This window comes from Triticum urartu, chromosome 5A (genome assembly GCF_056163025.1).
Source record: "Triticum urartu cultivar PI428250 chromosome 5A, HENAU_Tu73, whole genome shotgun sequence".
NCBI classification, from domain to species: Eukaryota; Viridiplantae; Streptophyta; class Magnoliopsida; order Poales; family Poaceae; genus Triticum; species Triticum urartu.
Genome location: NC_141877.1, coordinates 99,342,258 through 99,356,537, shown reverse-complemented (window position 1 = coordinate 99,356,537; position 14,280 = coordinate 99,342,258). Strand labels below are relative to the sequence as shown.

Here is a 14,280-nt window from a genome sequence, read left to right as displayed (position 1 = left end):
CATTTTTTGAAATTATAAACATTTTTGAATAGACAAACATTATTTTTGAAATTGCGAACATTTCTTGAATCCTTGAGAATTTATCATTTCCTGAATTTTTTTCAAATTGTGAACAATTTTTGAATTCATGAATAATTTGACAGTTTGTAACTTTTTCTGAAATACTAATTATATTTAAAAAACCAAATAAAGCTGAGAACAGAAAAAGGCTAAAAAACAAGGGGCTCCCCGCCCCGCGCATGGGCCGGCCCATGAGGGCGCGCAGGGGAGCAGGAGGGTACGCGCTCCCATGGGTGCGGGCGCGTACCGCGCTGTATGGGTCCTCCCCTATATCTCGCTCTAAGCGAGATGAGCGGGAACTCTCGCGTCTAACGCTACCGCATCGCGCTGGCCCACTGTAGCAAATATTTTCCAAAAAAACAGTACTAGCGGGGGATCAAACACGGGAGGGATCGACTAGTTGCTTCCCAGCGTTGCAAGCCACCGCACAAGATTCGGCTTGTTGTACACCATGTAGAGCGCGGCCTACTAAAAGGGAAATGAGCCGGGTTTTACCCTGTTTTACTTCTTTTTCCTGTTTTTATCCTTTTTATTTTCTTTTATTATCTTCATTTTTACTCGGTTTTCTTCAGTTTTTTTTCTTTTTCAGTTTTTCAATTTTTTTGTTTGGTTTTCTCATTTCTTCTCCATTATTCTGTTTTTCCTTTCATTGTTTTTATCAGTTTTTCTTTGCATACTTATTTTCCTTCTTTTATTCTTTTATTCTTTGATTTTTTGGTTTTTTTCTTAGTTTTCAGTGCTTTTTTCATTCTTTCTGCATCTCTTTCATCGGTTTCATTTTTATTTTCAGTTTTATTTGGTTCATTTTGTTTTTTTCGGTTTCCTTTTTTGGTTTTAATTATTCTTTTGGTTTTTATTCTACATTTTTTAATACGTCAATTTTTTCTCTAATACATGTCTAGTGTTTTTCTGATACAAATTCAACGTTTTGTAATACATGGTAAACATTTTTCTACACACATTTAAAAAAATTCAAATGCTTAATTAAAAAATTTCAAATACAAGATACACATTTTTTAATATGTGGTCAACATTTTTTCTATAAATATTTTAAAACCTTTTTCAAATGCTTAATTAACATTTTTCAAATACAAGATTAAGATTTTCTAGCACATGGGAAACATTTTTTCTATGCACATTTGTTTTTTAAAATGCTTGATTAACATTTATTAAATGCAATGTTAACATTTTTTTAACACATGGTCAACATTTTTTCTAAACACATTTGACATTCTTAAATGCTTTATTAACATTTTTCAAATACTTCTTCAACATTTTTCTAATGTTTGATTAACATTAGTATAGACATGATCCAATTTGTTCACCATTTTTACAATACATGGTCAACATTTTTTATATACACATTTAACATTTTCGAAATGCTTGATTAACATTGGTCAAATACTTGTTCAACATTTTCTCAAATGCTTTATTAATATTTTACATACATGATAAAAAATTCATCATTTTTTAAAGACATGGTCAACATTTTTTCTATACACGTTTAACATTTTCCAACTACTTGTTCAACATTTTTTAAATACCCATTCAACATTTTATCAGATGCTTGATTAGGATTTTTCAAATGCTTGATTAGCATTTTTATATACATGATAAAAAATTCACCATTTTTTAATAAATGGTCAACATTTTTTCTATACATATTTAACATTTCCAAATGCTTGATTAACATTTTTCAAATACTTGTCAACATTTTTGAAATGTTTGATCAATTTTGTATATACAAGATCAAAAAATTCATCTTTTTAATAAATGATCAACATTTTTTCTGTACACATTTAATAATTTTCAAATTATTGATTAAGATTTTTCAAGTACTCATTCAAATGTTTTTCAAATACTTGATAAACAGTTTTTTGAATACATGGTCAATTTTTTATACATTTTTTGTATATGTGAAAAACATTTTGTCTTTACACATTTAACATTTTTCAAATACTTGGTCAACATTTTTCAAATAATTGTTATAGAACGTTTTTGTAATATGTATGTATTCAGAGTATTTTAATGTATAAACCAAAGTAAAAAAATAAAGAAAAAACGAATACAGAAAGCGTAAAAAAAAATATAGACAAAGGAGGCTGTACCCTCGCGCGCGGCTGGGCTGGCCCATCTAGAGCTGCCCCGACGCGAGGCCTGGTTTCCTACTCTTTTTCTCAAAAAACAAAACAAATTGCTGTTTTCCTACTCTAGCTCGTCAATACTCCCGCGAAAGGGAAAATGTCACCAACCCCTTCTCCCACCAGCAGGAAAGAGTATAGCTACTACTCAAAAAAAAAGAAAGGAAAGAGTAGCTCGACCGAGCAACCCAATCCATGGCGACGGCGGCATGTTCTCTCCCTCACCGGTGTCCGCTCTCGCTCCAGCTGGCCCTCCTCGCTTTCCTGCTGGCGGCGGCCCCGGCGGCCGACGCGTGGACGGGGGAGATCCGCGGCCGCGTCGTCTGCGACGTCTGCGCCGACTCTGCCATCGGGCCCGAGGACCACGCCCTCGAAGGTCAGCCCAATGAGCCTGCCTCCTCCTTTGAATGTATCTAAGTCGCTGTCATGGTCACCGAGCTAGATTTCGAGCGATCGCTTCCGCGGATCTCGGCTCAGCTATTTTGGATCTCAGAATTTAGTTCTCGGTTTACCACGTTGAGCAGAGTGGCGAGTTTCGCTCTAGTGGAAATTCGCGGGCTGTGGGGACTGGAGAGTGCTTTTCGTATCATTCCGTGGGAAATTCTGGTGGAATTCTTAGTCTGTGCTAGGCTACTGGCCGTATTGGCTACTGGTCATCTGATGTTGAGATGAAAATCGGAGATAAGTAGTACTAGGTAACAGGAGGCTCTTGTGTTAGCTAGTGATGAGGAGCATAGATGGACGCATGCCATACAGCTTAGTTGGGATTTGGTGAGGTGAGGCGAACACCTGAGCCGTTATCTGTATCTCACTCTATGGTTGTTCAGTTTCTAGCAAAAGGATATAAGAAGAAATAAGGAAAAGGGTTTGACTTCTATTCTCCATGTTCTGGGAACGCATGAAAATGCATAGAGTGCTTTCTACTGCCACCGGAGCAAATCAAATTACAGGGAACTGGTTTAGCTCAAAACATGTTCCGAAATTGAGGTGAACTTAACTATCAGGTAGAGTTCTTGACCTCTGCCTAAGCAAACTATTAAGGATGGCTAAATATGATGTACTGCTTGCAATGCAATAGCACCTTTACCGAGTAATTTCTCTGGAGCCTCTCATTGCATGTATATATATTTAGATGATGTGTAAATTATAACCTAAATTTCCCTCACATATCCACTACATTATCTGTTCCACTATATTTGTCTTAAACTCCATGCGCAAAGGAAACTAAAGATATCAAAATTCAAAACTATTTCGGTACCCATGTGGGTCTGTACATTGGCTTGCAGGGAGTACATAATGCATTTCCCAATGTATGAAATAATAGTCATTGGCGTAATACATGTAAAATTATGTACATGTCCATGGAATAGCCTGATGCATCTCTAAAGATAAATTTGAATCCACTTCTTTCCAGAATATATGTGAACTTTTCCTTTAGTTTTGTGAGACTTATTTTAATTGTTGAGCAAGAAATGTCAGCATTTATCAAATGTCATCAAAGAAAATCCATTGATGTGCTCTCTGTTTGATAAAGTTGCAACTGTGAACGGTGTGACAGAAGTTAATGGTGCTTCTCTCTAAGCTTTGGCTGGACAAGCCCACAGAAGCTTAGAGGATGATCCTTCACCTGCGTGCTATCTCTTGCAATCCAATTCCTGTTCCTTTCCGCTAAGCATGAACACCAATGAGAAGCATTAACATGAGAGTACCCACTGCCAAGTCGCAGGAGTCCATTTCCTGGAGTTATTCGTTGTCACTGATTCGCAGGTTGACCCCTCTGGCCTCTCCATCCCGCTCCTCCTACCGCTTCATCCTCCCCTTCTGCTTCCTCTTTCTTGCTCCATCGCGCCCCTACAAGCTCAGACCAAATGACGTCAAAACATTGCCTGTTAAGCCTATTGGGAGAACTTTCTGCCTATCGTATCAATGTTCCATTCTTCTTTTATTTTTTCCTCCAAACCATCATACTGTACTGGTGCAGTCGTCATTCTGCTGGCCTAGATTGTTCCACGGTATAGCTACAGGCATAATTTCGGCAATTCAACCACTACATAAAAAAATCAAGTTGGAGGAGTGGGAGTGGGCCAAGTGGCTGTTGAATCAACCATTTTAGAAATTCAGGTAGGCCGATTCAGTAATTCAACCATCCATGAACAAATTGAGATGAAAACACAAATGGGACGACCAGTGCTGGTGCTAGCGCAGATGTCAATGATGGGTTTTGACATTCCTTTTTGTCAAGAAAATTAGGGATATTTCATAACGCTTACATGCGATCGAAGTGTATTGGAAATTGTTAGTGTAAATCTGAAGTGGTGATCTTTAGGTGGTACTACCAAACTAGAAAAGAATTTACATCTTGAACCTTTTATGTGACTGGCAAGCACACATGTGCTGCCTGTCTCTTACTAATTCCATTATATTTTCTTTGCTTTGGACTGTTCATTATGTTGTGTAGAATTAAAGTTTCTGCAAGATGATCTCTTTAATTCTCCTCTTGCTCATGTACATCTTCGTGTCTTATGTAGGTGCCGAGGTTGCTGTTCTGTGCATTACGAAATCTGGCGAGGTCATCAACTACCAGGCATTCACAAACTCCGAGGGCGTCTACAGTGTTGCGGAGACGATGCCGGAGAGTGACCGGTGGGACTCGTGCCTGGCGAGGCCCATCAGCAGCTTCCACCACCATTGCACCAGGAGGGGCGATGCACACTCTGGGGTCAAGTTCACATACAACAAACAGTCAGGGAACTCGCACAACGTCAAGGCATTCTTGTACAAGCCTGCCAATGTTCCGCTGTATTGTAGCTGAAATCTGTAGGATGGGTTCATGCCCGGCCTAATATGTAAGTAAACATGGTGTAAGATCTGAAAGGCAAAGGTGTTGGTCGGTCCCTATGCTTGTAATGGTCTGCGCATCTCGAATGTCAGTCGTTTGAAGGGATCTGATGTCGAATGCCTAATTGTTGTAAATCATTATATGTTTTTGAGCCATATAAATATACAAAGTTGTACTAAGATTGATACACTTATTTTCGGATGGAGGGAGTAATAGATATGTGTGAAGAGTTGAATAGTTTTATTTCTAGAGATTTACCGAGCGATCAGGTGTTGCAACATGAAGGATGGGAGCGACTCTAGCAGATTCCCCCAAAACGGAGCTTTTAACGGTGTTGTTACATCGCTCTTCAATTTTTTTTTGAAAGGTTTTAGAGCAACTACGTAAAGCCAGATTCCTTGTTTTTTCCTCTTATGTTTCTTCTTTGTGTGTGCATATAAACTCTATTCCAACTTCATTTTCACATCAACATAATTTGAAATTTTCATATTTCAGCATCATAGAATACAACAAATTTTCAAATCAATAAATCCAAATGTTCAAATTTAAACAAAGAACAATGTCCAAATACAATAAATAATCAAGATAAAACATGAATAGGCGTTGAATAAGCACCACATAACTATCGCCCATAGGGGTAGAGGGGGTAAAATATGAAACTATGTGTGGCAATTCCCATCTTCATATCTTTCATATCATGTTTGACAGTTTTATTTTTGTACCATGCTTGTCAATTTGAATATCGCTCATAGGGTAGAGGGAGATACACCTCAGAACTCTTGTTTTGTGTGTGGAGGAGACTCGGGGAGAAGAAGGTGAGATTTTGCTTGTCGGGGTACTTTTGTTCCCTGCACTTGACTAGCCCCCCCCCCCCCCCCCCCCCGAACTCTTGCTTTGTGTGTGGAGGAGACTCAGGGAGAAGAAGGTGAGATTGAGATATTGCTTTGTCGGGGTACTTTTGTTCCCTGCACTTGACTAGCCCCCCCCCCCCCCCCCCTTAATACATCTTCACCTCTGCTTTGGTTCATTTTCTTATCCTGGCTTTTCTCACGTGTTGTTTTATTTTGAGAGACTTGATTATTACTATATAAGTGAAAAGTTGTATCATGTACTTGACCTGCAAATCCCTCTTGCTAAATAAAAAATTAAAAATTATAGTCACCTCTTCACTACTCTAGTCAAATGCCAATGTCTCAATTCTTTAGACACATGCAAAGATAACATTCATGAATCATTGGTTGATACGTAAAACTTTAAAAATAAATTGAATAACTAATTTAAAAGGCCGAATCACCCAGCTAAAATTCATCATATTAGTAAATGATAGCATATATCATATCCTACAAAGACTCGTTGTGTTTAAATATCTCTTACCATGTCTATATTACTTGATTTGAAAATGGTTCTCATAAAAAATCATCCTAACCATTTTCACAAGTAACTCCTACTCCCTCCATTCCACAATGTAGTGCTTCCTCTATCCCCGTGCTTCAACTTTGACCGTAAATTTAACTACAAAGACCAATTACGGCGGGAGCAAAAATTATATCAGTGAATTCATATTCGAAAGAAGTTTTCAATTATATAATTTTTTTCTCTCACCGCAATTGGTCTCGTTGGTTAAATTTATGGTCAAAGTTGGACCTCGAAAAGCGCGGACGCACTATATTTTAGAATGGAGGGAGTACTAAACAGTCAAAAATCTTGACTTTTCCAAACTATCAAATTTCAGCAAAATCCACTACTTGGAGATCAACATTTTGTCGGTCATCCAACCACATGAATTGAGCTAACACAACCATATCAGTCGTGCGAATTGAACGTAACTCAGATGGTTAGTTTTCTTGTGATGGAACTAGCCTATCAGGGTTCAAGTAATTGACTTGGTACCGGTGCTTGCATTTTCTGAATTTATTTTAGACTTTCCCACGATATTCATTCAATGTGAGGAGTCTTTCCCATGCGTTTGTATGTGTATACGTGAGTATTTGTGATTATATTGTGTTAATAGAACTATATTAGTTTTTTTAACAAAACTATGTCAGTTGTATTTAAAAAGAATTATACTTCCTTCATAAAGAAATAATATAAGAGCGTTTAGATCACTAGTCATATCAAGCGATGAAAAAAATGAATACAGGTGTCACAAAACAATAACGGTTACAGTGGTGTTATTACTGCGCCCGACGCTTAAGCACTTTGCTCTCTCACCACACAGGAGGCTTCCGGAAAGCCCTAGCCAGATCGACATGGCATCCCCGCCGCCGTCGCCGGAGCCGGACTGGGCCGGCCTCCCTGATGATGCCCTGCTTACAGTGTTCGAGCGCCTGGGCGCGCCGGAGGTGCTCATGGGCGCCGGGGTCGTGTGCCGCAACTGGCTCCGCGTCGCCACCGGCGAGCCCGACCTCTGGCGCCGTGTTGACCTGTCCGACTGCTTCGACCCCACCATCGACATGGTGGCCATGGCGTGCGCGGCCGTCGACCGCGCCGACGGCCGCCTCGAGCACTTCGCCGCCGATTGTTTCGTCACCGACGCGCTGCTCTTCTACATGGCCAAGAGGTAGCGACCCTTTCTGCTTCTCATTTGGGAGAGATTAGTCGCCGTGGTTTTGGAGACCTGTGCCCACTGTGATAATTTTTTGGTTTTAGGGTTTCGTTAATCCTGCTCGCTGTTCTGGATTTCTGATCCTAGTCTTTTTTGGCGGATAGTGATCCTGTTGTTAGGATTAGCAGGACTAGGTGGTCATATTTGTAGTGGGATGCTACTACAGTGTGACATCACAGTTTCAGAAGAATTGGGGAACGTTCTTAATTTTAGTTTTGGGACCCTAGTCTTAATTTCAGAAGAATAGGGGTAGTTCTCTTTTCTTTTTGAGAACGTTGAAAGAGCAGGGTGCTCGTGCATTTCATCAAAAGAAACTAGGCCAAAAACCATACAACATCTGATGTGAAAGCCCCATCGCCGATCAATGCCACACCACAAACACACAAAGTTATAGTGCTGCTGAGTCAATATTCCACTGCTCACTCAGGGAGCCACACCGCTAGATAACCCGGATCCCCGCAGCCATAGCTGCACAGGATGACCACCAGCAATCCATGGCCACCGCACCAACATCCGGGGCCCTCCCCCCACCCGGTTGAGTAGACCGGGCAGACAAACGCTGCCGCCCTCACATCACAAGGTCACTGCCCCATAGAGCCGTCACTGCATTGCTTTCCAAGCCACCCCCTGGTGAAAAAACGACCATCTAGGACCGCTGATCTTGTGTCCACCGCCCCACCGACAAGAGAACCTCATGCGACCTCGCAAGCCCCTGCCGGTCCATATGGGTGTAATTTTGTGGTGGATGTGATTTATGACTTTGTGAGTTTGTGGGATAATGTGTGTTCTTATATTAGAATTACTATCCACTATCCAGTATATGCAAAAATCTAATTCTGATGCACCGCTAAAAAAATGGGTGAGATACAGAACCAAAAATTGGGATGATTGGTGCTGCACTGTGGCCTCAGCTGCACGACGCTCTTCAGTCTCAATGGCAGCACATCAGTGCTGTCATGAGGTCTCGGTTATTTGATGCCTTTCGACTGCCGGTGGTGCTCCTTGGCACTGTGCTTGGTGTCAGCTTGTTTTTTCCGGCCCACCTAGTGGGTTTTGTGCCTGCGATGTGGTGAAGTCTTGCTCATCACCTGGCCTTGCTCTCGAGGTTGTAGAGGGGATGTTGCCGTTTGTGGTTATGATGCTGGTTGTGTCTTCATCGTGACTTGATTCCGTGATGCTCCTGGCGAAGTAGGTCTTTTGTCATTGTTTGTGCCACACCTTACATGCTGCGAGTTGTTGTCTCTCTAGGCGTCATTGCCGGGGGTTTCACTTGGCGTTGCCAACCTCCCCGTCCTTTCTTTTTTCTCGCTCTTCCTTTTACTTCTTGTGTTGGCCTCAGCCTGGGCACTTGTCGTCCACAAGTTTTTTTTATTGCGTTGTGCTTCCAGTGCCTCCCCCACATCAAAAGAAACTAGGCCAAAAACCATACAACATCTGATGTGAAAGCCCCATCGCCGATCAATGCCACACCACAAACACACAAAGTTATAGTGCTGCTGAGTCAATATTCCACTGCTCACTCAGGGAGCCACACCGCTAGATAACCCGGATCCCCGCAGCCATAGCTGCACAGGATGACCACCAGCAATCCATGGCCACCGCACCAACATCCGGGGCCCTCCCCCCACCCGGTTGAGTAGACCGGGCAGACAAACGCTGCCGCCCTCACATCACAAGGTCACTGCCCCATAGAGCCGTCACTGCATTGCTTTCCAAGCCACCCCCTGGTGAAAAAACGACCATCTAGGACCGCTGATCTTGTGTCCACCGCCCCACCGACAAGAGAACCTCATGCGACCTCGCAAGCCCCTGCCGGTCCATATGGGTGTAATTTTGTGGTGGATGTGATTTATGACTTTGTGAGTTTGTGGGATAATGTGTGTTCTTATATTAGAATTACTATCCACTATCCAGTATATGCAAAAATCTAATTCTGATGCACCGCTAAAAAAATGGGTGAGATACAGAACCAAAAATTGGGATGATTGGTGCTGCACTGTGGCCTCAGCTGCACGACGCTCTTCAGTCTCAATGGCAGCACATCAGTGCTGTCATGAGGTCTCGGTTATTTGATGCCTTTCGACTGCCGGTGGTGCTCCTTGGCACTGTGCTTGGTGTCAGCTTGTTTTTTCCGGCCCACCTAGTGGGTTTTGTGCCTGCGATGTGGTGAAGTCTTGCTCATCACCTGGCCTTGCTCTCGAGGTTGTAGAGGGGATGTTGCCGTTTGTGGTTATGATGCTGGTTGTGTCTTCATCGTGACTTGATTCCGTGATGCTCCTGGCGAAGTAGGTCTTTTGTCATTGTTTGTGCCACACCTTACATGCTGCGAGTTGTTGTCTCTCTAGGCGTCATTGCCGGGGGTTTCACTTGGCGTTGCCAACCTCCCCGTCCTTTCTTTTTTCTCGCTCTTCCTTTTACTTCTTGTGTTGGCCTCAGCCTGGGCACTTGTCGTCCACAAGTTTTTTTTATTGCGTTGTGCTTCCAGTGCCTCCCCCACCCCCACCCCTGCCCTTGATGTGCCCTGTTGGAATATAGTTCAGGTGGGCTTAGGCTCTCAGCAGACCTTTCAAAAAAAACAATGGACCCAAGTTTATGAGTTTACAGATAGCATGTTTTTGGTTTACTCATGTAAACTTTTATTACTGGACACAAAACCAATTTTGCCAATTCTGGTTATCAGTATCCATGATATCTTGTTCATTTTTGCGAGGAGGATAGCTAAGATTATGTTTTGTGCCTTGGTCTTCTTTTTCGTCTTAAGGGTGTTGAAGTATATGTGGATTGCTCAACCTTCTCCACCAGTTTGGACTGCTGCTTGTTCTTCTGTGTGAAAGGGTACCTTGGATCTTGGAGATTCCTTACCATCTTGGTTCATGATGTGGTTTTCTGTTTTGGTTAATTGTTGGAAAGCTTTTTTATATGTACTACTCCCTCCGTCCCATAATGTAAGATGTTTTTTGACATACACTAGTGTTAAAAAACGTCTTACATTATGGGACGGAGGGAGTATGTTTCATGGTTAACGTATGAAACATAAGAGACCAATAACTATGATTCATATTAAATGTATATCCTGCTGCTCCATATTTATTTAGACATTATAGTTGTGTACCACCAACCAGAAGGGTTTTTCTTTTCATCAAATTGTGTACTAACTAACTATTCCAATTACCTTTTTTATGATCATCTAAGATTTTTTTTCTCGGCTGCTGTGAGAATTTTAACTTTTAAGGAATATGTATTTCCTCTGGTTCATGCTGTCAAAGCTATGGGAGTATCTGATTTTACCAATTAAATTTACGTAATAGCTTTAATTTCGAAAATTATTGTTGGATTGTTTGGGTAAGTGTTTGTTTTCATGATTGGTTAAGTTGAATGGTACCATGCCTGAAACAAAATTAATTGTTACTGACCTTGTATGCATTTCTCATGATGATATGTCAGTGCAACAAGGGTGATAAACTGATACTCCCTCCTTCCATCTATATAGGGCCTAATGCGTTTTTCGAGGTTAACTTTGACCAAATGTTAGAGCAATAATATATGACATGCAACTTACACAAAGCATACCATCAAATTCGTATGTGAAAGTAGATTTCAATGATATAATTTTCACATTATGCATGTCATGTACTATTAATCTTGTCAATAGTCAAAGACGGTCTTGAAAAAAGCATTAGGCCCTATATAGAAGGAAGGAGGGAGTACTCATAATTTTTAAACATGTATTATGCCATTATTTTGATTCACTTTTATGCAACTCATATGTTGGATTGTCAATCCACACAGGTATACAAGGAACTAAAACTTCGTTTGAGCTCCTTTTTTTTCTGCGATAAAACTTTGTTGGAACTGATAACTTACTGGAAGTGGATGAGTTCAATAAGAATTTAGCATTATTTTCATGTTGCCATTTTCTCGTTTGACATGCTACCTTCTTTTTCTGTAGATATATAAATGTATGCAACTATTATTATTTTAACCTCTGTTACCACCATTTTCCCCCCTAAAGAGCGTACCTTCTGTTTTTTTAGTGAACCTATATGACACCTGACCGGGTGTTCTTGCTGTCAGGTTGTTGATCGATGCTTTTTTTTTATCTAACTGAAGTACTACAATTTGCAGAACTAATGGGTTGAAAAGCCTTCGGCTAGTTAACTGCATGAAAGTCTCACACAAAGGCTTGGTTGCTCTGGGCAAGAGATCGCCCCATCTTGAGGAGCTTGAGCTTACTACCTGCTCCATCTATATTTCGATGAAGGCTGTTGGCCAAGCATTCCCACAGCTGAAGCGGCTGCGCCTGAACAACCGGTGGGTCAATGTTGAGTGTGAAGAACAGTTCGATAACCACCGTGCCCTCGACATCGCCAGCAACATGCCTGAGCTACGTCACCTTCAGCTCTTCGCCAATCGGCTCCACAACAGTGCACTTGCTGCCATACTTGACAACTGCCACCACCTCGAGTCCCTAGACCTGCGCCAGTGCTTCAACATCCACATCGATGCAGAGCTGCGGGCAAAGTGTGCAAGGCTTAGAGACGTGAGGCTACCCAAGGACTCGACCAATGACTACGATCACGAGGCGTACATTGAGACGCTTGAGCTGAATTCCCTTCCACTTCTTTTTGCCCACGATGGTGTTTTTACACAGCAATACCCCTTCCATGGATCTGACCACAGTGATGAGGACGATCAGGAAGATCTGGACGTAGCCCTTGGTCATTTGGCTTTATGATAGGTGGTTACCATGGGCATGGGCTGATCGTCTATAGCAACTTAAAGTTCACAATGGTCATCTGGAGTTCTGTTTGTGGTACGAGTCGAACATGTCCGTGTGTGTATGTCTTCCATAATAAGAAGGCGCGCCGGATTTGGTTCCTTTTTGTGTTGGGAATTTTGCTAGCCTTGTCTTCTCCTTTGTAAACAGTATGTACCTTATATTTACTAAAGAACAATATGTACCTTATTACATACGGCGTATATTTTGAAGAAAGAAATGAAAGACCTTCAGCCTCTGCACCTGCACATAACCATCTTCTATTGCTAAGTTGCTTGTCTGGAGGATGAAAACGTGGCTTTCAGGACCAGAAAGACATTCGAGATTGCTCCAACAATACTATACATCTGTTTGAGCGGCAAGTAATTCCGGACGGTGGGAAGAAAATGTGTGGTATCATCTCTGACTGCATTTTTTTTTTTGAGGATCAATGCCGCCCGCTTTATTACTTAAGCATAGCTAGGAATTTCGTCTGAAAGAGTCGCCAAAATACAGTCCGGCGGAACAGAAAACCAAACCTTACAAAGTTCATCCCCTAAACCTACTTTAGCTAGCTTATCCGCGGCACTATTGGCATCTCTGCCCACCCACGACACCTTGACCTCCATGAAATGTTGAAGCATTCCCTTTATCTCCTGAGTACAAGTCCCAAGCACTGAGAGATCCTTTGCCTGATTGTTAATTGCTGCCACCACCGCCATGTTATCCAGCTCAAGATGTAGCCGCAGCACCTGCACATTGCACTCCATAGCCACTTGTATAGCTCTTGGGCAAGCTAGAAGCTCCACCTTCTCCGGATACATGACATTGCTGAAGACATGACAGGCAGCAGCTCTGAACGCCCCCATCGAATCTCTCAGAACAACACCAGCACCCCCCTTGTCCCGGCTTTGAGAGAACGTGCCGTCCGAGTTGGTTTTAAACCAGCCCTCCTCCGGTGGTTCCCACTTTGATCCCATTCTAGGCTGAGACTGGGCAGGAGGTTTTGCCATGAACTCTTTTCCACTCATCCAGCAGCAGAATCACCCGCTTCCCTATTTCGTGCGGATCCTCTATACGCTTGCCATCTCTTGCTTCGTTTCTAGCCAACCACAAAGCATACACTACTTGGATCATCATCGCCTCTCATCGTCTTGTGCCTGTGCAATCCACTCGAGGAGCCACCTTGCCACTGCGCCCTGGGAATCAAGCCAGCACGGTGGGATCGCCACCGCTATTCCCAACTCCAAACACAGTTTCTTTCAGACGAGGACTGAATGAGGACAGCCCCAAAATCTGACTGCATTTGTTGAACAATATCGGCGCTTTGATTTTGCTGCACCCAGTCGTCAGAGACTCGTGTGCATACAACGTACAACTCAGATGTATAATCTCGTGGATAACCTACAAACAGTTGAAAACTCTAATTCTTCTAAAACCATTATTGAGATTTTGGATTTACAAACATAGATCGCATAATAACTCCACATGTATTTGAGCCTTAAGTCTAGGGTTCAACTCAGAGAACCAGTTGGCGAGCATATTAGAGATGTTTACGGGGGGTCTAGACGAGAAAAATCATGCGACAGCCCGTTCCCCTCCCGAAACCCGCCAGAGGCGACTCCATTGGCGATTTCCTACCCTCCTGTGGAAATCGTCGATGGCTTGTCCCTGTAACCCAGAAACCTACGAAAACCAACCTCGAGACCCCTCTATGCAACCTTCCCCAACCAGAGCACACCCTTTCACCCACCCTCCAGAGTCGTTTTAGGAAATCTCTGCGGGAGATCCAGAAACTAAAGCTCCGCCTCCTGTTCCTGAGGTTTCGAGTGAAGATCGTGAGTGGCAAACTATTGCCTTCCCCCGAGGAAGGAGACAA

General features: G+C 42.3%; 2 protein-coding genes across 2 annotated transcripts; both read left to right on the top strand.

Annotated features, from left to right (window-relative positions):
• The first annotated feature begins 2,298 nt into the window (after positions 1-2,298).
• LOC125508037 (uncharacterized) lies at positions 2,299-5,283 on the top strand. Its single transcript, XM_048672582.2, has 2 exons — positions 2,299-2,577; positions 4,730-5,283. Exons 1-2 carry the CDS (start codon positions 2,397-2,399, stop codon positions 5,011-5,013), a joined length of 465 nt encoding a protein of 154 aa, XP_048528539.1. The 5' UTR covers positions 2,299-2,396; the 3' UTR covers positions 5,014-5,283.
• Positions 5,284-7,204: 1,921 nt separating this feature from the next.
• On the top strand, positions 7,205-12,660 carry LOC125508036 (putative F-box/LRR-repeat protein 9). Its single transcript, XM_048672581.2, has 2 exons — positions 7,205-7,600; positions 11,771-12,660. The coding sequence occupies exons 1-2, from the start codon at positions 7,290-7,292 to the stop codon at positions 12,378-12,380; spliced, it is 921 nt and encodes a 306-aa protein (XP_048528538.1). The 5' UTR covers positions 7,205-7,289; the 3' UTR covers positions 12,381-12,660.
• The last annotated feature ends 1,620 nt before the right edge of the window (positions 12,661-14,280 follow it).

Excerpts from the sequence above, each read along its gene's own strand:
- LOC125508037 (XM_048672582.2), top strand. The coding sequence starts at position 2,397 with ATGGCGACGGCGGCATGTTCTCTCCCTCACCGGTGTCCGCTCTCGCTC. Across the intron at positions 2,578-4,729 it reads CGAGGACCACGCCCTCGAAG|GTGCCGAGGTTGCTGTTCTG; the intron begins GTCAGCCCAATG and ends TGTCTTATGTAG.
- LOC125508036 (XM_048672581.2), top strand. The coding sequence starts at position 7,290 with ATGGCATCCCCGCCGCCGTCGCCGGAGCCGGACTGGGCCGGCCTCCCT. Across the intron at positions 7,601-11,770 it reads CTCTTCTACATGGCCAAGAG|AACTAATGGGTTGAAAAGCC; the intron begins GTAGCGACCCTT and ends TACAATTTGCAG.